Source organism: Nylanderia fulva, unplaced genomic scaffold (assembly GCF_048542155.1).
Source record: "Nylanderia fulva isolate GAGA-0341 unplaced genomic scaffold, ASM4854215v1 Scaffold539, whole genome shotgun sequence".
Lineage (NCBI taxonomy): Eukaryota > Metazoa > Arthropoda > Insecta > Hymenoptera > Formicidae > Nylanderia > Nylanderia fulva.
Genome location: NW_028190631.1, coordinates 8,163 through 35,947, shown reverse-complemented (window position 1 = coordinate 35,947; position 27,785 = coordinate 8,163). Strand labels below are relative to the sequence as shown.

At 35.0% G+C, this 27,785-nt stretch overlaps 1 protein-coding gene across 1 annotated transcript; it reads left to right on the top strand.

The window, feature by feature from the left end:
• Nucleotides 1-10,388: 10,388 nt before the first annotated feature.
• LOC146721161 (uncharacterized) lies at nt 10,389-17,149 on the top strand (the record flags this gene model as incomplete). The annotated part of the gene is made up of 2 exons (XM_085487342.1): nt 10,389-10,582; nt 16,570-17,149. Coding segments are annotated over exons 1-2 (774 nt in total), but the record flags the coding sequence as incomplete, so codon positions are not given.
• Between the last annotated feature and the right edge of the window lie 10,636 nt (nt 17,150-27,785).

Genomic DNA, 27,785 nt, shown 5'->3' with positions numbered 1-27,785 from the left:
GTTTTTGCAACATAGCAGTTATATTTTTTGTTTTGTCCTTTTTCTGCATAAGAAGTTTTTTAATCTCAAATTTTTTTTTAAATTTTTCAATTTCGGACATTCATCTTTATTATATATTTTTTAGGAGCAGACTTTTTTGCGGTTTTTTTATTCGCTTTTTTATCGTGGTTCGCTTTTACTTCTTTTTGCGAATAATTATCCAAAAATAGTGGAAAATTTTTATTATTAAACCACTCTCATCGTCTGCGAATCATTTCCGAAATTGCAGAAAAGTTCTTTTCCGGAAGGATAACATCTCTTAGGGGCCATTTTTATTGTGGCCACTTGATTTGTATTATGTTCTGCTTCTTCTACGTTTACTTCAAAATTGGTATGCGTTTCGACTTCCATTGGAATGCAGTCTTCATTTTCTGAAATAACATTTTCTAGTATAATATATTTTCATTTGTTCTAGTATAATATATTTTCATTTGTGCTTTCTTCTGTAATCTTTTCAGCGCTATCTTTGACAAGCTCCGGAATCTCAATATCCTTTGAAGTCTATGGTATGGGGTTTCTTCTAATATGTAATTTCGTACAGCTTATAAAATCTTTATTAAAGTGGGCTGCACATAATCCCGCCTTTTGTATTGATGCCAGGGACCACTTATGTGACTTTTCATTACCTGTTTAAATAATTCTATTATTTACATAAGCGTAATTAAATTTTTTCGATAAATTGATTCATGATCGAGCTTTTCATCCAATACGCTTGTAAGTAATATCTTTTATACTTGATATTTAGAAAAAGTTTCATGTTTGTTATAAGACCTAAAGAAAGACGCATGTTTAATCAGTTTCGTTAGCGCAGCGACAGAGCACAAAAATAGCAATTTAGGAATCTTAGGTTCAGGACTGAGCTCTGTTATGACTTCTTTTAATTTAAAAAAAAATTTATTATTTTGTTTGTCATGTAATATGTATTATTTATTACGTAGAAATAAATATTCGGCATATATTTATTGTTAGATACGCATATATTTCCTCACATATTTAAAATACATAAAATAATCGTGATATAAATAAAATATTCTTGCAGAGAAATATTTTTAAAAATATTTTTCTTTTTAAATATATAAATAATTATAAAATAAAATAAATAAAGGGGATGCCGGAGCGTTGGCCGAACTCCGACGGGTTAGCGCTCTCATCTAAGCGGAACTAAAATTGTCGATAATTACCGACAATTTTAATTTCGCTATTATCGGCAGTTTCCATATATTAAAAATTTACATGCATGTCAAAAAAAAACAATTTTATTGTGTTCAACATATTATATTTTTTTAGACAACATAATATATTTTTACTGTTGAATCATCTCGCACACGCGTTTTTATCTAAGCGTGTCAATGACAGTAATACATACATACATAATTGTGTCTATCTTTATCACATAGTTTGAACACAATAATATTATATATATATATATATATATATATATATAAATATATTTGTTTTTTTTGCTTATATATTTACATGCAATTCTTATATATATAATATATAATATATATATCATTCACATGTGTATGTACCTGTATGAATATAATTACTTATCATTTACATGTGTGTGTATGAATATATTTATTGAGCATTCACATGTGTGTGTACAAATATATTTACTGAGTGTTTTAAATAAAACGTTACAATATTTTATTTCTAAAAGTATAATTTTTAGAAAATAATGCTTCAAATAAAAGTTCAAGTATTACAACAGAGATATACATACTTTGATGTTACAGAAATGTTTGTAGAAGGCAATTTTCAATATTATTAGTCAACTTAATTATTTGATAAATAATAATCCTTAAGGTTGCCAGTAATAATTAATAAAAACCACTCCTCAATGTTTAAAGTCGACCAGACTGGCAATAATTTATTATAAATAATTATTTGAAATACAACAACGTTTCGGCTGTCATTGCAGCCCTTTTCAAGTACATCTATAAAAAGTTCAATCAAAATAATTATAATTTAATACACTTATTCGCAACAATTAATTATACATTTAAATACAAAAATGTGTTACATACCAAATTTAAAACAGTAAATCAACTTCTATGCAAACTACCGACAATGTTAACGCTTGTTTTGATGAACAATGTAAAACTGACAGAAGTAAGCACATATTAAATAGATGTTAACTGTTCACAAGAATCTTAGTCACTAAGCGTTAAGAAGATAGAGACGAAACTAAATGTGTCTTTCGTAATTTAAATCGTCATAATAAAGTCAAATAAATAAAAATAAATAAATAGGTGGATATAAAATAAAAATAAAATTAAAAGTAAAAATAAATATAAAACGACTTAAATAACGTCAAGAACACGATCATAAATCCCACTGAAATTCTCCGTATCTTTCTGTAAATTAATACTTTTTCCTTGTTCTTTATGTAAAACATTTCTGGCAATTTCTCTTTTTCTTGTCTGTTTTTCCTCATGCAGAATCACCGGAGAATCCCAACGGAACTCATGATCGTTGCAAGTCCGATGTAAACTAATGACAGAATGCAATGTCTGTGAAGTGAAGTCACGTCCAACGAAATCATAACATGGCTGTCGTCGATGTTTCTGTCTTAATAATCTCCACAAAGGACCAACTATCCTTGACATGAGATCGATCAATTTGAATCATATCGAAAAGCGATTATTTGATAATTTACCTTTTGAGTTTGTCGTTGGCTTTTTTGATCACAATGGGCATATCATTCATAAATATAATAAAGTGAGAAGCGGCGTCTAAGAAGCAAATTTGAACACATTTGTCGCAAGTATTATGGGGTTCGGTTACTGTTTTAAATTTGGTATGTAACACATTTTTGTATTTAAATGTATAATTAATTGTTGCGAATAAGTGTATTAAATTATAATTATTTTGATTGAACTTTTTATAGATGTACTTGAAAAGGGCTGCAATGACAGCCGAAACGTTGTTGTATTCAAATAATTATTTATAATAAATTATTGCCAGTCTGGTCGACTTTAAACATTGAGGAGTGGTTTTTTATTAATTATTACTGGCAACCTTAAGGATTATTATTTATCAAATAATTAAGTTGACTAATGATATTGAAAATTGCCTTCTACCAACATTTCTGTAACATCAAAATATGTATATCTCCAATGAAATACTGGAACTTTTATTTGCAGCACTATTTTCTAAAAATTATACTTTTAGAAATAAAAAATTGTAACGTTTTATTTAGAACACTCAGTAAATATATTTATATACACATGTGAATGCTCAGTAAATATATTCATACACACTCATGTGAATGATAAATAATTATATTGATAATTATATGTATATAACTCGATAATGAAAAAATATTATATAATATTTTTTTAAATACCGAGGATAAAATGGGCCCCTCCATCGCCCATTCCCGTGAGAACGCAGCCACAAAATGTTTTTTTTTCGTCTATCCAATTATAGCAAACGAGACATTTGCATTGAAGCGTCTTTTTGTAACGATATGTATTGAAATATAATATAAGAAATTATTGATTTGATAAATTTTTATTATTTAGGAAAAGGCCACACTTTTTGAATACTAACTTTAGAATCCATCGTATCTGAGAATAATTCCACCGATTTTTGAAAATCGATGGATTCATTGCTAGTATTCTTATATGTGCTATTCCTAGAGCCATTTTCCTCTTGGCCTTCGGTTTTTGTTTTTATGAGTTTCCAATCTTTAAATTGGCACTCTATTTCTTGCATATGATTGTTGAATGATCTCTGAAGTTCATTCCACATATGAGAAAAATCGACAATGCGACGTCCTTGAGCGCATGCTTTCCTGGATACGATTTATATCCAGAGGGCTATTTTTTAGATAACAAAATAATTGTTATCTTCGCAAAGTTCAACATTTTTACTACACATACCTGTATTTGAATTTGACTCCAGGCATTGCATCGTAGGTACTAACGATTGGATACTAACTTTAATAACCAGAACGCACATGCAAATCGTTCTGGGAGAAGATATTTTTAAAAGCAACTAGCAGACGAATATATCGTTTCTGGTATAAAATATCTTTTTTTAATACCAGAACGCACATGCAAATCGTTCTGGGAGAAGATATTTTTAAAAGCAACTAGCAGACGAATATATCGTCTCTGGTATAAAATATCTTTGTTTAAATAACCAGAACGCACATGCAAATTGTTCTGAGAGAAGATATTTTTAAAAGCAACTAGCAGACGAATATATCGTTTCTGGTATAAAATATCTTTTTTTAATACCAGAACGCACATGCAAATTGTTCTGGGAGAAGATATTTTTAAAAGCAACTAGCAGACGAATACAGGCTTTGTCCGGAAAGTAATGCGTCGCATTTTTTTGTGACGCGACTATACATCGCAGAGCGATGGGACCGGTTGGGGAGGAAGGGGGGTACCCTTAGCTTTCCAACGGTAGGTCGCTCAATTGTTTCCATGCGCTTGGAGGGTTAGGACGGCTTATTCTGTGAACCTCTGCTTAGTGGTCGCGTCGAACTTGTGATGGAGAGAACGATAGAGCAACGCTATGCGATAAAGTTTTGCGGGAAGCTGGACAAGACGCCGCTGGAAACTTTTGAAATGCTCAAGAAAGTTTTCGGGGACGATTGCCTTTCCAAATCGCAGTCAAACAGATGGCACAAGATGTTTAGAGAAGGTCGGAAGGAGGTCGCCGACGAGGCCCGCGCAGGACGCCCGTCAACATCGCGAACGGACGACAATGTGACTCGTGTGCGCCAATTATTGAATTCAGACCGTCGAATGAATGTTTCGCTTAATGTCGGAATTATTGAACTTGCCGAAAACGATTGTTCACGAGATTGTATCGGAAGACTTGGCCATGCGGAAGATTTGCGCAAAACTTGTGCCCAGAGTGTTGACCGATGCGCAAAAGCAACACCGAGTGGAAGTTTGTGAAGAACTCAAGCAGCCGCCCTACAGTCCCGACTTGGCCCCGGCGGACTTTTTTTTATTTCCTCGGCTGAAAAGGGAGCTCAAAGGACAACAGCTCGAGTCGGTTGACAACGTACAAGCTACTTCGACGGCCTCCCTGAACAGCATCCCAGTCAAGGAGTTCCAGAAATCTTATGACGCATGGAAATCGCGTTGGCAAAAATGTATTGACGCAGAAGGGTCATACTTCGAACAATTTTAAGTTGTTTTACCTATGCGATCAATAAATTCTTTTTTAAAAAAATGCGACGCATTACTTTCCGGACAAACCCTGTATATCGTCTCTGGTATAAAATATCTTTGTTTAAATAACCAGAACGCACATGCAAATTGTTCTGAGAGAAGATATTTTTAAAAGCAACTAGCAGACGAATATATCGTTTCTGGTATAAAATATCTTTTTTTAATACCAGAACGCACATGCAAATTGTTCTGGGAGAAGATATTTCTAAAAGCAACTAGCAGACGAATATATCGTCTCTGGTATAAAATATCTATGTTTAAATAACCAGAACGCACATGCAAATTGTTCTGAGAGAAGATATTTTTAAAAGCAACTAGCAGACGAATATATCGTTTCTGGTATAAAATATCTTTTTTTAATAACCAGAACGCACATGCAAATCGTTCTGAGAGAAGATATTTTAGAAACAATTAGCAGGCAAATATATCGTCTCTGATATTAAATATCTTTTTTTGTTACTACTGCAACTTTATAACTATTATTACTACTATTGTACTATTGTAACTACTATTTATTACTACTATAATATTTTATTACTAATAACTATTTAAAATAAGCAAATGACTGCTTTATTTTTCAGAAATCATTATTTTTTGAAATTATATACATATATATATATATATATATATATTTATGTAAAAAAATTTTATAAAAATTGAACTCCATAAATGTTCGAATAAGAATGAAGGGGGATATCATTAGATTCATTAGAATATCGCAAAAAATTTATAGATGGAGAAAATCTTGAAAATTTCAAAAACATGTTTATTTTTAGAATGATCTCAAGAATACAAATATAAGTTTCACTGTGAACATCAGTTGCAGAACACCCTATACATACATACATATATACATATATACATTTATATATACATATGTAACGTCCAGACAAATTTCAAAACTTCAAACTTTTTCAAAACTTTATTCTTTAATCTATTAGTCATGACAATCTCTAACCTGCATGAAAGACCGGTAATAACGAATATTTAATCACACATATAATTACTCCCAGGTTAAAACAAGTCTTCTCACAAATGACAACAGAGTAATAATTCACTTTTAAATTTAATAATATTGATAGCATAAAAGGCATAATTAATAAAGACTCTCTACTCTCGATCATTCGTTAGGAAACATAAACCTGAAATAAGAATAAGCGTGCCTATATTATAACTATTCATAATTCAAGAGACTTAAAAATCGTACACGTAATGCGTAGTAACATTGTATCCGTCACACGTTCGAAAGTACTAAATAAGGATACCATAGTTTCGACTATGAATATATAAGTATTTTATCCTGGTTATGATCTTTCATACAGTAAGTACCAATTTGCATTTAACTAAAGAATATAAACGTAAATTAAGGGTTTCCACCCGCCTATCGTGATTACCGGATCATAAATACAAAATATCAGAAAATATAGAAATTCATTCCTCACGCGAATTATAATACATTTTATTTCGATTCCCAAAAGGAATCGACATACTCTATAGGATAGTACCTAAGAATATATGTATACCACTTATAATGTAGTATACTATAATAATTGGATAACCAAATGTGAAACCCGCTTTACTATTGTGAACTCGGCTTTACTCTCAAAGAAACCCCCCAGAACATTCCAGAAGAATGATGCAATATAGGAGCTTCTAGAAGGATCCAGAAGCATGATGCAATCGATGACGCAACGCAGAAGCAAGTTGCAACCTGCAAACCGATAACGGAACAAAGAGAGTCGTAACGCATAGCCAACCGTTATCGCTACCGAGAATAGGATAAGAAAAGTCGGAGCGCCCGGCGATGAGTCATCAAAGGGACGCCGCTATCGCTACTAAGAAGCCATCTCTCCGGGACTTAACCGTCGCAATCTCTACCTGGAACAGATTATCTCCGGTACTTCCCCGGCACATCTCTCTTACCATTGGCTGAGCCACATCGCCCGATGGGAGGAGCGAGCCCCATTTTTGGGTATATAAACCCGGCTCCCGGCACGGAACGGCAGTGATTTCGTCGCAGGGAATTCGTCATCCATCACTCAGCAGTGAATTCGCCATCCATCACTCAAGAGTGATCCCGCCGCAGTCAAGCAAGCAATTACTACGGAGCTCTGAAGACATCGAGACATAGCCGCCATTTCGGACCGAGGTACCGAGGCTCCTCAGCTCTTCAACTCAGAGGGAAGAACATAGTAGCGAAGTGTACCACCTCAAGGCACATAAGACATTGTCTAACCTTGTGAGTATTTAAGCCAGTTCACATATCCCTAAATAGTAAAGCGCGACGGACACTCATTATATTTAATCATTATATTTAATTAATTATTTAACCACTGAATTTCGAACTCAATCTTATTTCACATTACGAACTCTGAATTTGAATACAGACATAAGCCATATATTACTCTGCATGTCCGATATTATTTCAATCTACGATTTGCATCTGCATACGCCTGCGTTACAATCGTCCATATATTCAATATTTTATCCAATACTATTCAATATTATTTAACCGATATCGCATACTTATTCAATCTATTATAATAAATATACTTATGTATTTTATTATATCACTGCTTATTTATATATGTATGTAATCCCGTATCCTACTACCTATTAGCGAAGTGAATAACGCTAATTCCTCAGTACACATTAGAATATTATATCCTGTCAGAAGGTAAATTCGCAAATCATCTCAAAGGTGCACGTTCAGTAAAGTGAACGTCGCATTAGCCTAATAAGACCAGGACCTGAGAACCCGGAATAACCGGATGTATACCTACCTCTCTATTCTTTTATGCTTTTAATATCTTGCACTTTCCAATAATTGCGAATTACTTTACTACACCGACTGACAGTGATCTTGCATATTGATATTTAAATTTATTTGACAAGTGTACTCCACCTTACCCTATTTGCTACTATTAAAACCATACCCTGTCATAAGGTAAATTCGTTACTACGATTCTGAGATGCACGTTCTGTAAAGTGAACGTCGCATTAACCTTCGGGGACCGGAATCCACGGGCAACCGTACATTTCTTCACCCTTCCCCGCTTACTCTCTCTCTGCTTTACAAACCTAACGAATTACTTTACCAAACCAAATGACAGTGGTCTTAATGATTATTAAAAATAATTAATTCATAATTTACAATTCAATTATTGATGCTTGAAGCTACACGTATTATTACTCTTAATATAGATATTAATACTTATATTCAAACCTCTATTCCTAACTCCTCTATACCCATTAGAGTTATATCCTGTCAGAAGGTAAATTCGCAAATCATCTCAGAGGTGCACGTTCAGTAAAGTGAACGTCGCATTAGCCTAATAAGACCAGGACCTGAGAACCCGGAATAACCGGATGTACACCTATCTCTCTATTCTTTCATGCTTTTAATACCCTGCATTTTCCAATAATTGCGAATTACTTTACCATACCAACTGACAGTGATTTTGATATTCATTGACAATTTGTTACTTCAAAGTCTAAGATTTATTTATTCATTAAGAATTACTATTTCAAAGTTTAAGATTTAATTATTAACGATTGAAACATCAAGTATTAATATTCTCAACGCAGATATTAATACTCCTATTCAAATCCTTCCTTTTATCCACGTTATTACCAATCCTCATTTAATACAGGTTTATTATAATAATTACTGACATAAAGTTAATTTATTAACAGGTGAAGGGCTTTCTCGCATAAGATTAACCTTTCATCTCTGTTCGCTCTCATTAACAAGTAAATCACGCTACAAACGTGAGTCATATTCAATTATTTCAAATAATAGAATAATCTATCTTTCGATTTATTCATGTGAATTTATTTAACCGTTAGATGGTCTCTCCTTTCCGACGAAGGAATCAGATCGATCGAAACAAGCAGCACCTTCACAGGCTACGCGAACGTAGATCTCGAAGACCTCTAAATCTAAACGTTCAAATTTATCCAACGCGAATAATCATACAACCTCCTTCTCCAGACGCTTATTCGCCAATTAATAATATTCCTCCGTACATTGATTATTCTCACCCTCAATTTCCTGAACAGTCTCATTCAGAATCAAATACTTACCTAATCGATCCAAATCATCAATTTTTAACTGACCCTGAATATTACGTCCATGATCAAACTCAACAATTAGCATCTCCGGAATACGATCCATTTTTACAATTTAATCACGAACAAAACTTCAATATTCTTGACGAGGATACCGTGAACCTCACATCCGACGGCACTCGTAACTTCATCTCAGAGGAAACTCAGGACGACCTTACTTCTTTTATTACTTACCTCATTTAGCCTAACAATTCTGAACAAAAGCTTAACAATATTGTAACTCAATTTCAAGCTCCCCACGAACCACGTCAGGACCAATAAACTTTATATCGACATAAAGGTTTTATGAATGAATAAACAATTTTTATACTTGTAAAATATCTTTATTTCTTGACCCGACCCGCAGAATTCCTTCTCCATCCGACTTTCTCAATCGAATCTCAAGCTCTCGGCATCCCAGGGTATAGCCGGCCTAGCAGGTTGCCCTAAAAAAGTAGAGAGCAGCTTCTCGAACGTTTACCGAGGTAGACGCGAGAGAAGACCGACTTGTGCATAAGGTGATTTACCGTAAGGTGAATTGCCGGACGTAACACATATATACATATATATTGTATATATATATATATATATATATATATAATATTATTGTGTTCAAACTATGTGATAAAGATACACACAATTATGTATGTATGTTTTACTGTCATTGACACGCTTAGATAAAAACGCGTGTGCGAGATGATTCAACAGTAAAAATATATTATGTTGTCTAAAAAAATATAATATGTTGAACACAATAAAATTGTTTTTTTTTTGACATGCATGTAAATTTTTAATATATAGAAACTGCCGATAATAGCAAAATTAAAATTGTCGGTAATTATCGACAATTTTAGTTCCGCTTAGATGAGGGCGCTAACCCATCGGAGTTCGGCCAATGCTCCGGCATCCCCTTAACGAAGCATTCTCCAAAGCAAGGGTCTTCGAAGGAGAACTTCATCTAAGAAGATTGCGAACGCAGCGAAGTGAGACTTTTAAAAAACCATAACAAAAAACTCAATTCCAATCTCAACCTAAAGAATGCAGCTATTGCAAGAAGAGAAAACACGACGAAAAGGAATGCAAGACAAAGGCGTTCCACCAACGAAGACAACAAAATTTTCGCAAGCGCCAACATTCCAATCAACCACCGGACCAAGCATCGCATCGTTCACATGTAATCAATCTGGAACCAGACCAATGAAACAACAAGAGATCCAAGGACCCGGAGGAACGTACGTCAGAGCGTCCAGAATTACATTGAAACTGTCTGGTTTTGAACAAACTATACTTTTAGTAGACACTGGCTCAGACATATCTCTGATTCATGAAATGTTTATTGAAAATCATAACTTACCGAAATTAGATCCAATAATCGTATCTAGCGTCACAACGCATTCGATAAAAATTAAATACGGAGTAATAGTAGAAGCATTTGGAAAAAAAACAAACATTTCATATATTAGATGATTATTCTCTGGTACAACATCAGGGAATACTAAGCATCGATTTTCTCACGACAAATAATTTTATTTTTTCTAACAAACGATTAATTTTGAGCGGGAAAGAATTTAAGAGATGCGACAAACCGCATCTTAATAACGCTAATAAAGGAAAAGATGTAGTAATATTTAAAGATGACACTGGAGCGATTACAAAGATGAACGAAACTAATAAACCAATATTACCGGCACATTTGTATACCGAAATTAAAGGCTTTGAAGATTTTTGCGAAACATTAGTTTATTCTATTTCTAAAAAAACTTTAAATAATACACGGTTAGAATTATTGAAAGAAAACACTCATCTTTCACATATCACAGAACATTTCGACAAGATCTGGGATATCGTATTAAGCTTCCATGATATTTTTGTCAGGGGACCCTTTCCACTTACTAATTTAATCCAACATGAAATCAAAACCTTGGACGAGACTTCAATAAATACCAAACAATATCGCTATCCTCCGATACATCAAGAAGAAATAAAAACAAATCAAAGACATGCTTAAGGAAGGCATTATACGCGAATCAGATTTACCTTATAATTCGCCCCTCTGGATTGTACCCAAAAAACAAGACGCTTCGGATAAATCAATGGAGACTAGTAATAGATTACAGGAAACTTAATGAAAAACTATTCAAGATGCATATCCCCTTCCAAATATCGATGAAATCCTCGACCAACTGGGTAATGCGTAATATTTTTCCGCTTTTGATTTAACTTCCGGTTTTCATCAAATCGGCATGAACTCCAAAGACATCCCAAAAACAGCATTCTCCACTCCGGACGGACATTACAAATATACCCGTATGCCTTTCGGGCTGAAAAAACACTCCTCCTACCTTTCAAAGAATGATAAACAAAGGATTAAGAGAACTAATCGGCAATAATTGTTTCGTTTATATCGACGATATAATAGCCTATGGAAAAACGATTAAAGAGCATAATAAAAATTTAAGAATATATATTATTTGAAAGGCTCCGACAAGTTGGATTAAAGTTTCAACCTGATAAATGCGAATATCTTAGACCGGAATTAGAATATCTAGGATATATTATCTCAGAACGCGGTATACAACCAAATCCTAATCGAGAAGGTTAGAACGTATCCAGCGCCCAAAACTCCTAAAAAAATGAAGCAATTTCTTGGATTAGTCGGATACTATCAAAAATTTATTAAAGACTTTTCCAAAATAGCAAAACCTTTAACACACCTTCTAAAAAAACTTCCACTTTTCAGTGGACAAGCGAGCAACAATGCTCATTTAAAACCCTCAAATCCAGACTAACATCAAAACCAGTACTATCGTACCCAAACTGGAATAAATCATTTATTTTAACTACGGATGTATCTAATGAGGCTATCGGAGCAATTCTATCGCAAAGAACGCCAAGTAAAGATAAACCACTTAAGACTTAAGACACTTAATAAAGCCAAAACTCGATATAGTACGATGGAAAAGGAACTACTTGCAATTGTATGGGCGACCAAACACTTCCAAACATACCTATACGGAAGAAAATTCACAATCATTACCGATTATAAACCATTAGTCTGGCTAATGAATGTAAAAGATCCCAATTCTAGATTAATGAGATGGAGGTTAAAACTAGAGGAATGTGATTATGAGATCATTTACAAATCGGGAAAAACCAACACTAACGCCGATGTTCTCTCGAGAATTCTAGTTAACACGATCGACTCCTCTCCTCTAGACGAGATAAACATCTTCCCACTAAATTCTCATTTACCTAGAGATCATTCCAAACTATCGTCCTCTAAACCAAATATTAAAAAACAAATAATAGTAAAAAATCAGGTCGGTAAACAGATTAACAAAACAACACTTTTTGTCGAAAATCCCCCCAATTGTACTAGAGAAAACGAAACTTATGTATCACCTCACGCTACTCATAGACAGATGAGCACTCGACTATATGACTTCTTAACCGAAAATGATCACCACTTGAATATAATTTACGATCAAAAAGAAGTTAGTAAATTAATTTCAAGCATTGACGAGCATCTAGGAGATAAACTATTCATATACATTTCTCAATATCTTCCGGAGGTAGGAGACAAATAAAAAATCATATTAGACGCCCATTCAGGCATCTTAGGCAGCCATTACTCAGTAGAGAAAACTATCCAGAAGATTAGACAAAGGTATAACTGGCCCATTATAACGGTTAAAGCATTTATCGATAAATGCAAATCATGTCAGTTTAATAAACCAGGTACTCAAAAACCTTATATCTATTTTCCTCCGGATATTCCTTAGGTGCCTAACGAAAAGATATCCGTTGACGTTATGGGTCCATTTGAGGTGACAAACCAAGAAAACAAGTATATCCTTGTTACGCAAGATAACAACATGGTACATTCTAATAGAACCCTTAATAGATAAATCAACAGCGGCAATTATTCAAGCACTTTGACGCTCTTGGCTTAGGTATTTTGGCAAACCAAAAAAGTTACTTTCCGATAATGATCAAGAATTCAATTCTAACGAATTTACAACACTCTGCGACAAATTACACACCAAACATTTATTTACTTCAAACTATCATCCACAATCAAATGGAAAGAATGAGAGATCACATTTAATACTTGCTGAATATATAAGACACTATACTAACCAACAAGAACAATGGGATATGATACTACTCCAAGCAATGCTCACGTATAATTGTACAATTAATAAAAATACCGGTTACACATCTTATGAATTGCAATTTGGTAGGGACTTTAATCACATCTTCAGTGAAGAAGATGAAAAATTAACCTCCCAAAATAACATCGAAAAACAACTTCAACACAAAAACAAATTAGAAGAAGCGCGTAGTGACATATGCGATTATCAAAATTCTAATCTCAGTCTTCCTACTAACAAGGGACATGTCACAACTGTCCGAAACCGATTTGATTCTTCTTGAAATATATTGTTACATACACAAATCTAAAAGACACGTATTTTTTTTATACGTGCGCAATTTGAGTTTTAAGGGATGAAACACCCCTTTAAGAAAAAACAGTATTTTTCTTTAGGATCGAATATCTAAACTATAAGAGATAAAAAAAAAACGTAAAACAAATTTTAATGGCTTGAAGAGTACTTTAAAGTTATATGAGCAAAAATTTTTTATTTTTATTATTTTTTTCTAAAACCCCCACCACTTAAATTTTTTTTCAAAATTAAAAATTTTGATTTACCTAATTTAAAGCTTATTTTTTTCCAAATTCAACCATGGGTAATAAAGTTATTTTACAAAATATCATTTTCAAAAATTAATTATAAACGCTCTCGTATATACGCTCATCCGTGTTAGATGCGTAAGTAATTACTAATTACCGTCGAACAATAAGATATATAAAAAAATGTTTTTGTATAATTCTTATTTATGTTTTCTATGTATTTATAACTGCGTATTGTGTATATTTAGATTTTTAAAAAAATATATTTGCATTTTATATTATTCACTCATTATACACATTACAATAATGATATTCATCAAAAAAATGTTTCAAGCATAATAACATCTTGCACCAAGAACATCTTACTACAGCTATATTATTACAATCTTTGATATCACATTTTGTTAAAGTTTCGCAATATACACGTACATCAGAATTTTATAATTCATCTAAAATCAGATTGTACAGCAGTTTCCCTTACAGCAATCTTAAAATCGGAAAATTTAATTAGAGATAAGATCTAAATTCCCAAAACCATCCATCTAATGGTACAACAAAATATATCATTAAGTATGTTAAAATATACCATTAAGTTATGTTCAACCGTTTCACACTAAACAACATTATTCCACGACAACAAACTAGTATCAACGTTTTCTTTACACTCGCTTGATGGCAACAAATTGCTGCGCCTCGTGTGTAATTAAGATTAACTAATAACAATATGATTTGTTTTGTCTCCGCTAAAGGTGGCTCTATTTTTTTAAGCGCCACTGTATGTTCACGCAGGTAAAAAAATTTATCTTATGTTGTGAAGTATACGTCAACGAGTAAAATATTAAACTCAATGAAAGGAGAGCATAACTTTATCGAATCAAGCGGACCAAACAATCTATTCATTGTCAATTTTTATCCGATAGCCAGAGGAGGAATGCAATATATTTGTTATGTTAGATCCTTTTATAAAATACGTCAATTTATTTTCAATGAGAAAGGCTACGATTCGTATGTGTTTAAAAAAATTCATTGATGTATTCATTCCGAAATTTGGATAAGCGTATTTTTTTCTGATCATAGTAGCCAATTCACTTCCGCATTATGGAAAACGAGACTTGAAGCTGAGAGTATAAAAGTTTTATATAGTTCCACACATTAGAGATCCTCAGTCAAATCCTACTGTACGAGTGATGCGAGAGTTGAGTCGATTATTTAGAACTTTGTGTGGAAAAGCACATAAAATGGGTTAATTTTGTACCAAAAATTGAAGAAAAATATTAAACGTAACAATTGATCAAAGTACGGAAATAGTCCCTTATGAATTGCAATATGGCAAGTCTGTTCATGATGAAATCCAAAAGATCGTCCAATTTTCTAATAGTAAGAAACCTTCGCATAAATACCTAATCACATTGTCTAAAGAAAATTTAAGAAAGAATTTAAATATCGAAAGAAATAAGAACAAAGAGGTAAATCAAAGGTCGAATTATTAATCGGAAACTTAGTCCTTGTAAGAATAAAACATCTCTCAAATGCTTTGGATGGCTGTCAAAAAGTTTTTATTTGAAGGCCCCTATAAAATAATTCGATGTGTAGGTGAGAACGCATTTGCATTAGTTGATTCTTAAAATGAACAAATAGAAAAAGACATATAATTGTCTAAAGCTCCGAGAATATTATAGTCAAAAACAAAAAGATCACGAAAAGTAGATATGAAATGGTCTGTTCAAGTTCTCTCGAATGTATATTATTTTATATAAAAACTTTTTTTTCTTGTAGTTGCTGATAAAAGAGATAAACGGTTTTTGAACTTATCATCCGTATCTATACCGCGTGAAATTCGAGATTTGTTGCAGTTGGGAGAGAACTTCTGTCTGCCAGTCATTGATAAAGATAAAACTACCATAGAGTTGTTGAAAAATATAGAACAAAATATTTTTAAACTCCCGGTGGAAAAATGATCTGCGGTCAGAAATAGAGCCTTTCCCATAATATTGTAAATAAATTCCATATTTCTATGTCTGAAAAAGTTCACACAAAAAATAGTTTCTTTAAGGCTTGCAAATGGACGGGTAAATTCATCCAAGACAATCCCGATATTTTATTTATGAAGGCGGATAAGGGAAATGTCACGGTCGCGATAAACAGAGATATGTATATGGACAAAATGTGTGATTTGCTGGCTGACCGGGATACTTATACTGTTGTCAAAAAAGATCCGACAAAGAACCTAATTAATCAATTACACGGAATTTTAATGAGATGGAAAATGAATAATTACATTTCGTCAACAACATACAAATCTCTGAACTGCACGGATGGGGCTTTACCGAGAGCGTACGGTCTGGCGAAAGTGCATAAACTAAATTGCCCTTTACGTGTCATTGTGTCATCAAAGAATACACCTCTTTATTACTTGGCAAAATTTTTACATAAGATAATATATAAGGCAATTCCGAAACCTGATTCGGACATTTCTGATAGTTTCCAATTAGTGAACATATTAAATGGTTTATGTGTGGATAGTGATGTGAAACTAGTTTCATTAGATGTTGCATCATTGTTCACTAACGTACCATTGGATATGGCTATTGATAGTTTAATAAACAGATGGGGGTATATTGAAAAAGAGTGTATAATTCCACGAGATAAATTTTTATTGGCAATTCGTTTTATGAATTCGACCTATTTTATGTTTAATAATGTTTGTTATCAACAGACTTTTGGCACGCCTATGGGTTCCCCCCTCTCACTGATCATTGCGGATATCACGTTGCAAGATTTGGAGAGTAGGGCGATTGCTGCGATTCCGGTGTCACTTCCATTTTATTTTAGATATGTTGACGACATCGCGTTGGCGGCCCCACTCTCCATGCTTAATATTGTACTAAACACTTTCAACTTTTTCCATCCGAGATTGCAGTTCACCATGGAGGAGGGGGTTGACAACCGACTGAATTTTTTAGACGTCACCATTATTGTGAACAATGGAAACATTGAATTTCATTTGTTTCATAAGCCGACGTATTCAGGAAGATATTTAAACTTTGAGTCGCAGCACCCTCTCTGCCATAAAAAAGGCATCATTATCAGCCTCATAGACAGAGTTTTTTGGCTCTCTCATCCAAAATTCCATAAGAGTAACTTTGAGTTTATGATTGGAGTTCTTTTGTCTAATAATTATCCTCTCAATTTGATATTTCAAACATTACAAACGCGGCTAAAAAAGTTGTTCTTCCTCTACAGCAATAAGTTCCATAACAATAGAGAAAATATATGCAACGATAAAATTCTAACACAAAAAAAAGTTTCGTATTTTAATATTCCGTGTATTAATAATGTATCGGAGAGATTCAAAGATATAACACGTGATTTGAATGTCATTCCATCTTATACAGGAATTAACAGTCTCCGTAAATTCATTAAAGTACACAAAGGATAAGTTACCAAGGGAACTCCATAACAATGTAGTTTATAAAATTGATTGTATGGATTGTGATGCGTCGTACGTAGGGCAGACGGATAGACTATTGAAAACTAGGACGAAAGAACACCGTAACAATATAAAAAGAAACGCGTCACAATTATCAGTCATATCGGAGCATAGATTATTGAATCATGATTTTAATTGGGAGTATGTAAAAGTCTTAGACGAGGAGCCTTTTTTGGATAAACGTTTGATATCGGAAATGATCCACATAAAACGTCAGAGGAAATAGTTTAAATTTACACAGCGACACCGATAAATTAAATGATATGTTTGATCCTTTAATAGAAAAATTTACTAAAATCTAGCTCTGGGATCATACATATCAGTGTTTTGTTAGACCTTCGTTATGAGCGCCGATAAGTTTTACTTATTTTTATTTTATATTTTATTTTTATTTTTATTTTTAGTTTTTTTTTTGCGTATATATGTATCGACTGTGCCGAGGTAGAATACCGCACAGTCGTTAGAGTGATGTGTCACGTGTAACATTGTCTTCTCTTTGTTTTTTACTGCCGGGGTGAGTGATCTCTCCGTTTTTTAAATTTTAATTCTTGTGAATTTTCTATGTTTAATTTATATAATGTTGTGACTTTGATTAGTGTCGGTAAAGGAGTCACTTATGTGCTCTGCTTCCTTCCTGACGATGGTCACCGTTAGGGAGACACTCCGACGGCCGGACAGTTTGAATAGGGAGGAGAAGAACATTTAATTTGTTTCGCGGATTGTATGTATTTGAGGTTTATATTTTTTTAATTGTAATGACTATCTTTTTGATTTCTTGAATTTTTTGTATGTTGTAGCTACTGAAGAAGACCCGAAGTGGGTCGAAACGTTTAGAATTGAATAAATGAGCTTTATGTGAGATCTCATTTCTGTTTATTAATTTTTGTGCATGACATCCGCACAGGCTCCGATTGCCGTCGATATTTTTTTTATTGTAACACAATAATTCGAGCCGAGTACAAAAGCTTTTATAATATATATGTACATCTATAATATTAAAAATATAAAAAATAACATCAAAAATATAAAACACAAAAAATATATAAAAAATTAATAAAATTAAAAAAACAAAAAAAATTAAAAACAAAAATTAAAAAAAAACAAAATGGAACCAGAATACCGCTACGTCCACGTCGTTGGTTCCGGGTAACGCAAAAAGCGGTGTGTGTGTGTGTGTGTGTCATATTAAATATATTTATCACATATATTTATACATATTAAAATTAGATGTATAAAATGTCTTTTTATTCATTCTCATCCCTTTTTTATTAATTTTTTCATCCCTTCAGGCTAATCCCTGCTTTTTATGCATGTGTCTTGTAGATTTTGAGTGGCACAACTCAGCACAACTTGCAGAAATTCTATATTTGCATTGCAGTGTGATTTATGTTTTTTTAATCTTTGTAATATTTTTTTAATCTATCTTTGTGAATTTGTTTTATCGAAATAAAATGAGATATTGAAATTTTTCCAACGACACAATATGGCACAAGTTTTTTATTGTTGGTGTTATCGATCTTGCATTTGCGCCACAAGTTAGCACAAACGTAGCACAATGCAGCACAATCAAGAAAAATTCAAAATTCGAAAAGTGCGGGGCTAGCAAAATCTAGCTCTGTGATCATGCATATCTGTGTTTTGTTAGACCTTCGATATGAGCGCCGATAAGTTTTAGTTGTTTTTATTTTATATTTTATTTTTATTTTAATTTTTTGGTTTTTTTGCGTATATATGTATCGACTGTGCCGAAGTAAAATACCGCATAGTCGTTAGAGTGATGTGTCACGTGTAGCATCGTCTTCTCTTTGTTTTTACTGCCGGGGTGAGTGATCTCTCCGATTTTTAAATTTTAATTCTTATGATTTTTCTATGTTTAATTTATATAATGTTGTTGTGACTTTGATTAGTGTTGGTAAGAGAGTCACTTATGTGCTCTGCTTCCTTCCTGACAATGGTCACCGTTAGGGAGACACTCCGACGGCCGGACAGTTTGAATAGGGAGGAGAATAACATTTAATTTGTTTTGCGGATTGTATGTATATGAGGTTTATATTTTTAAGGGTATAGATATTGAACTGACGACACTGGCTACAAATTAGAGTTGTTAATATATGTATATTTATTTTAACGTTTCGACCATACGGGCTGTGGTCCTTTTCAAAAATACAGTGGAAACATCCTAAAAATTGATATAAATGCAATCAGAATCACCAATTAAAACAAACCATGAACAGCAAATTAGAGACTTACAATGAGTTACAGCATATCGCCTTTAAGATGTAAGAATAAACTTATGCTTCGGAGAGATTTAACTTATGACAAGAAAATATTTTATTCGTTTTGCTTATGTCATCTTGCCTTGACAGAACACACAATACTAACAATAATAATCACGCCAAAAAATATGTCAAAGGTTACATCAATTTCTAAACAAACAATCATACATCGTGCTAAAACTTTCTGTGTCAGCAGTTTAGTCATGCGATTGACATGGTATTGAATTCTACTAGTTTCATGTTTAATGGGGTAGCTTATGAACAAATTTATGGGAATCCAATGGGCTCACCTCTCTCCCCCATACTCGCAAATATTGTAATGGAGGATCTTGAAACAAATTGTTTGTCCGTACTTGGTTTCAAAACACCGTGTTTTTATAGATATTCAATTCTTTATTCGTCCCCTAAGGGATTGAAGGCGCTTTTGAAGGAGCGTTCCCCAACCTTACAACCTCTTACAATGTTACTTATATCTACTCTTAACTCTACTCTTACATCTAATTTACAAATAACTTAATTCTACCTTAACCTACTTATCTACTACTTTAGAGAGAGAAAGAGCCGTCCCTACCTATCGTTTCGCTTCGGCTTCCGATTCCCCATACATTCTCCACCACCTCATTCATACCTCACTCATTCTCCTCCTCATCCTTCCTTCTTCCTTTTCCCCTCCTTCCCTCCTTTCTTCCGTTCTCCCCTCTTCCTTCTTTTTCTCTATTTCTCTCATCCATCCTTCCCCTTCTCCTCCTTCCTGCAGTATTTCCTTCATTCTTTCCCACCAGTTTCCCTTCCCCCCTTCTCCCCCACATTCTCCTATCACATGCTCCCATGTTTCATTTTCTATCCCGCATAACCTACACCTTCTTTTCCCCTCTTCTTCCCAGTATCTCGCCCCCCTCATCTCATTGTTCATTCTGAACTTGATTATCCTTCTCCATCTACTTTCCCCCCATCCCTTTCTCAGGTATTCCGGTAAACCCTCCTCCTTCCATTCCCCATACCATCTATTATATCTCGACTCTCTTATCCTCTCCCACCTTTCCTCCTTCTGCCTTTCCCTGTCTTTCTGTTCCCACTCCTCATATACTTCCTCTCCTCTTCCCCTTTTTTCCACCATCTCTTTCCCCTCTATTCCTCTTTCTTCCCAGAATTTCCCCCTCTCTTCCTCCCACATCGTTCTTTCCTTTCCTCCCCTTATCCTCTCTTTCATATCCTCAAAACATTTCCTCGCTAAACTTCCTCCCCTCCCTTCCTCCAACTTCCTCTCATACCCTACCGCCCTCCTTCCTGCCCTTATCCTAAATTTGTCTTTTCCTATCTCCTCTCTTACCATATACCCCGGCGTGCACCAGTCTACTCCTAACGTCCACCTAATCCATCGCTCCTGCATTGCCTCCACCTCTCTCCTCTCCTTCCATCCCCATATTTCCGCCCCATATTCCAACACCGTCCCCACCAACCTTTCCATTAGCCATACTCTTTTCATCCAGTCTCCTGCAAACCTTCTCTTTCCCATTCCCCACACCTGTCTTATCACCGCTCCTGCTTTCCTAACTCTGTTCTTTACCTGCGCCTCCTGCCCCCCGTTCCTCTGTAGTTTATACCCTAAATATGTGAATTCTTTCACTTCCTCTAACCTTTTTCCTTTCCATCTCCACTCCACTCTCTTTATTCTTCCTCCTCCCTTTTTAAACCTCATTACCTTTGTCTTATCCACATTCACCTCTAACCTTTTCTTGTCCATATAACTTTCCATTTTCCCCAACATATGTATCATCCCTTCTTCATCCTCCGCCAACAGTACCATATCATCTGCGTACGCCAAACAATGCACCTTTTCCCCTCCCAGTTTCACCCCCCCCCCAACCTCCTTTTCTTAGCACTTCCTCTATATCCGCTATCAGCAAACTGAATAAGTGCGGACTCATTGGGCAACCTTGCCTCACCCCCCTTGCCGTCCAAAAATTTCCTCCCTCCTCCTTCTCCACTCTTACCTTACTCCTCGTTTCCCTGTACACCTCTTCTATCCTACTCCTTAATCCCTCCCTCACTCCCCTCCTCTTCATTGCCTCCATTAACACCTCCCTATCTACCGAATCAAACGCCGCCTTCAGGTCCATAAATGCCGCGACTACCTTTCCCCCCTTCTTGTTTACCCTCTTATTCACCAGATAGTTCAACACATAGATACTATCCATCTCCCCATTCCCTTCCTAAAACCTGTCTGACTCTCCGGTATCATATTCTTCCCCTCCATTTCTTCCTTTAACCTTTCAGTTAAAATCCCCACGTATATCTTGTATAGCGTTGGCATCAATGTTACTCCTCTATAGTTTTCCACTTTATTCCCCGTTCCCTTTTTCAACAGTGGCACTATTATCCCTTCTTTCCACCTCTCCGGCCATCCTTCTCCTCTCCATACTCTGTTGCACATTTCCCATACCCACTCTTCTACCCTCTCCCCTCCATATTTCCATACCTCACTTGGTACCCCCATCCTCCCCCGCTGCTTTTCCTTTCTTCAGTTTTCCCAGCATCCTCTTCACTTCCTCCCTGCTTATCTCCTGCTCCTCATCCCTCTCCCTTTTTTCTTTTCCTCCTCTTACCACTTTTACCTCTATCCCTCCCAATAAATCCATAAAGTATTCCTTCCATTCCTCCGCCTTTATCTCCTCATTCACCCCTTCTCTCTTTTTCCTTTCCCTGTTAATAATCTTCCATACCTCTCCTTCCGTTCTTGCCTCTATCGCCTCCTTGTACCATCTTAGCCTCTCCTCCTCCCTTTTCTCTTTACACATTAGCTTATATTCCGCCCTTACTTTTCTATATCCTTCTCCTCCTCCTCCTTTTTTCCTCCATTCCTTTAACTTTTTCCTCACTTCTTTCCTCTTCTCCTCACATTCCTCGTCCCACCACCCTTTCCTTTTCCCTTCTCCACTCTCTTTTTCTCCTTCTCTCAATTCCTCTTCTATTCTTCCTATTTTTTCCTCTAGCTCCTCTTCAATCCCCTCCTTCCACCCCTCTCCCCACTCTATTTCCTCTCTTATTCTTTCTCCTCCCCTCTTTGTCCATCTCCCTCTTTTTCTTATTCCTTTTCCCTCCCCCCTTTTTCCCTTTTCAGCCCCTCCTCTTCTTTCTAGCGTTACAATCAATGGGTGATGGTCCGATTCTATGTTATCTCCCACCTCCATTCTCTTTATCCTTTCCTTTACTCTATCCTCTTCCACCACGTAATCTATTACCGATTCCCCTCTTCCTCCTGTATATGTGTACTCCCCCTTCCTATCCCCTCTTATCCCTCCGTTAAAAATTCCCCATCCCACCTCTTCCAACTCCTTTATCAACTTCTTCCCTTCCTCATTAACTTTCTTGTCCTTTGATCTTCTTTCTTTTTCCTCCTCCCCTCCTATCACCCCCTCCCTTTCTACCTGTCCTTGCGTTGAAATCTCCTCCCACAATCGTCCATTTATTTTCTTCTTTCTCTTCCATCCATTCCTTCATTTCCTCCAATTTCCTTTCCATGTCCCCGTTGATGTATACGCCTATTACCCTCCACTTCTCTCTTCCTACTTCTAAATCCGCCATCATTATTCCCTCCGCCTTTTCTCCCATTCCTGATACTTTTATCTTTCCCCTCTCCTCCCTTACCCCCATGATCATTCCCCCCATCGGTCTTCCTTTCTTCTTTCTCTTCTTTGCTACTTGCTTCTCCCATCTATATCCTTTCGGTAACCTCTTTTTAATCGCCTCCCACCCCCTTTCCTCTATCCATGTTTCCATCATCACCACCACCTCCCAATCTTCTATTTCCTTCCAGAACTTTTCTTCCTTATTCTTCAGCCCTGCCACATTCCAAAAACCTATCTTCCATTCTTCTCTTACTTCCCCTCCTTTTTCCTTTCTCTCCTGTTCCTTTCTCCTTCCTTCCTCCGTCCCCCTTTCTCCTTCCTCCTTTCTCTTCTTACTATTGTTCTCCCCTCCTCCTTTCCTCCTTTCTTCTCTTCTCCCTTCTTCTATCCCTTCTTTTCCTCCATTCCTGTCTTCATACCCCCTTCTGCCCCCCTCATTTTCTCTATACCTTCTCTAATTTCTCCTTTCCAATTTTTTAGCACACCTTCCTCCTCTTCCCATTTCCACCATACATCATTGATTTTTATCCTTCCATAGCTCGTCCATACATTGTTTCCTTTCCTCCTTTCTATCTCCGCGATCTCCATTAGTCTCCATTTTATCTTTCTCTCTTCCCATGTTAAATCATCTTCTATTCTCACCCTCTTTCCTCTTAATATCTTCTTCCTCTCCATTACCTGTCTTTTCTGTTCTCCACTTCCTAATTTTACTACCACCATTTCACCTTCCTTTCCCTCCTTTCCTTTCAACATCCTTATCCATTCTATCTCTGCTTTCGCTCCTATCTCTTTCATTAATTTCTTTACTCTTTCCTTTACACCTTCCTTCCCTTTCTCCATTCTTTTTATTACTATGTTGTTTCTTCTCTCTTCTCTTTCCTTCCATTCTAATTTCTTTCCTATGTCCTTCACTTTTCCTATTATTGTCTCGTTTATCCCCTTACTCCCTCCTTCGCCCCCCTCTCTTTCTCTTACCTCCTTTCTTCCTCTTTCCTCTACTCTTGCTTCCAAATCTATCACTCTCTTCTCCAGGCTCTCTATCTCTTTTCTCAATTCTCTTCTTTCTTCTCTCCATTCCCCCTCCTTTTTCCAAATTTCTATCTTCAATTTTCTCATTTCCTCGCCTAACTTCTCTGTTATCTTCTCCCCTATCTCTTCCATCATTCTCCTTAACTCCTCCTTTTCTATCCCCCCTATCTCTCTATTCAGCCTTTCTGTCTTCTTGCTCCTTCTTAGGCTTCTTTCCTTTTCTTCCTTATCCTCCTCTCCCCCTTCTTCTCTTTTCCTTTTCAAAAAATCCTCTATACATCCCATACTGCTCCTCCTCTCCTTCCCTAACTCCTCTACTCTTCTCGGCCTCCCTGCCTTCTTTTTTATTTCTTCCTCATCTCCCTTTTTTCCCCCTTTCTCTAACATCCTATCTCTATTGATCTCTATCCTCCTATCTCTAATATTCTCTTCATTAATCATTTCCCTCTTATCGCTTTCTTTCTTCGATTCACCTACTCTATGCTCCAACTCGCTCCAACTCGCTAGTGAATTCCCTAGTGAATTCCCTATCTTTTTACTTTACTGCACCTACTCCCTACACCTACTCTCCTCTACTCTCTTTCTTCCACGTGTCTACGTGTCCACGTGTCTCACCTTTTCCTACTTTCTCCTTTCTAACTCCTTACCCCTTTATCCTCTCCTATCCTTTCAATCTCTCCTCCTCTTTTTCTACACCCTCTCACCTCTTATCTCCTATTCACCTCACCCCTTTTCTCACTCTTTCCTTACAAATACCTGCCACGCTTTCACACACCTGTCACTCACTCTCTTACCGGAACCGGAAGCTCGTTTTTATAGATATGTAGACGACATATTCATGGTCCTCCCTAATGACAAACTGTTAGAGGTAGGCGAAGCGTTTAATAGTTATCACCTGAGATTAACTTTTACTTATGAGACTGAAACTAATAGTTCACTCAATTTTTTAAATACAATTGTCTGTAGGGATGACAATAAGCTTATAACTAATTGGTACAGATAACCAACATTCTCAGGAAGATATATTAATTTTTTCTCAAATCATCCGATGAAATATAAAATTAATACCATTATTAATCTAGTCGACCATGCAATACTTTTATCTAATAAACGGTTTCACGACTCGAATTTAACAATTGTAAAGAACATATTGAAAAACAATTGTTTCCCGGATAATCTCATTAATAAATATGTTAATGATAGAACCCACAAATTGTCACACCCGATAAGCAATGTGGATCAAAAAATTTTAAATGTGAATCCGACAGATGTTTCGAAGGATAATTTCATTATCATTCCATATTGTAATCGGTTTTCTAATGACATCTATAGATTTCTAAAGAAAAAGAATCTTAACGTAATTTTTACCATCCCCAAAAAACTAAATTGTTTAATAAAAACCGGGAAAGATAATTTAGATACTAATAAAAACAAACCGGCGTAGTTTATCGTATCACGTGTAATGATTGTGACTCTAATTATGTAGGGCAGACAAAAAGACATCTTGGTACAAGGATTAACGAACATTGACGCAATATTAAGAACGAGTAATTTTTCTGTTGTTAGCGAGCACAGAATTAATATGGGCCATGAATTCGACTGGTCTAATCCTTCAATCCTGCATAAAGAAAATAATAGAAGAAAAAGAGAAATTGCCGAAATGTACTTTATTAAGAAATTAAATTCCACAATTAATTTACAAAAAGACACAGAAAGTTTTAGCACGATGTATGATTGTTTAGAAATTGATGTAACCTTTGACATATTTTTTGGCGTGAATATTATTGTTAGTATTGTGTGTTCTGTCAAGGCAAGATGACATAAGCGAAACGGATAAATTATTTTCTTGTCATAAGTTAAATCTCTCCGAAGCATAAATTTATTCTTACATCTTAAAGACGATATGCTGTAACTCATTGTAAGTCTCTAATTTGCTGTTCATGGTTTGTTTTAATTGGTGATTCTGATTGCATGTATATCAATTTTTTAGGATGTTTCCACTGTATTTTTGAAAAGGATCACAGCCCGTATGGTCGAATCATTAAACAGTACCTTCGTTGGTATAATTATATGTCAGTTTGTCGCAAGTTTATCGTTTTCTTAAATGTTACAAACAGACAAAAAAATATCGGTAATTAAAAAAATTAAAAATTGATTATGAATATAAGAATGTTGAGAACGTGAATAGTAATCATAAGAATGAAAATCTTTGAAAAAAATTGTAGACGACCAAACTGAGCAAAAAATATATTAATCTATTAGATCTTCTTCATTACGTTTGGTTCAAGTCCTTGTCAAATGAACACTGTAATAATAATTTCACAATTGAAATAATACAATAAACAATGATAAAAACGAATTAATAATACAAAATATAAAATCCGCAAATTATTGTAAATTAATAAACATAAAAGCGGAAAATGTAATACTAGACACAAAATAAAATAAAATAAATTAAAAAATAAAATACAATAAAAATAAAATTAATTTAAGCTTAGAAAACCACTAGCGACCAATATTAATTTTGATTAATATTAATTTTAATTGATCGTAAAATTAATTTACAATAGTTATTAAACTATAGAAACAATTAACTCAAGACGACAGACAGACACACAGAAGAATGTGTAAAAAATATATATGCGAAACTTACCAACGTTAAATGTTAAAATGCAAGATTTTTTGATGTCATTATAATAAAATATATATGATAGTCATCACTATAAAATTGAATAAGTGTGACAACACGTATGTCTACTGAGACGTTTAGTTAACAACTGTATGTATATATGTCGTGTAAACATTTAAACTGTATTGATGACCTTATTATAAATAATATTCAAAGGAGAATGTCTGTTATATCCTTGAAAGATATAACTATTCGTATTACATCCGCTTGACGACGGGCACTGACCGCGTAAAAACGCATACGCTGCGAGATACACGCGGAACCGAAATTGCCTAACGTGCAAGCAAAGCAGAAGGATTTTGAATTTACTTTGCTTGCACCTAGGTTCTTGACCGAGGGGGCCCGTTGCCAGGCACCCCTTCCGATCAAGGAACTTCCAAAAAGCGATACTATAAAAACCGAGCAGGAGGCGCGCCCGGCAGTCGCTCTCGAGTCGTTAATTAAGAGTAACCTCGCTAACCGCGTGCGATCTATAACATCTTATCGCAGTCGCGCGCGCAATTCGCGAAGTTATACGTAATCGCTTCCGCTCAACTAGTTAAGTAACTAGAAAGTGTAATATTGTGAAAATAAAGATAACGTCAAGTGTTTAGTTCAAATAAAAGTTCTTTGATAGTGAGAACGTG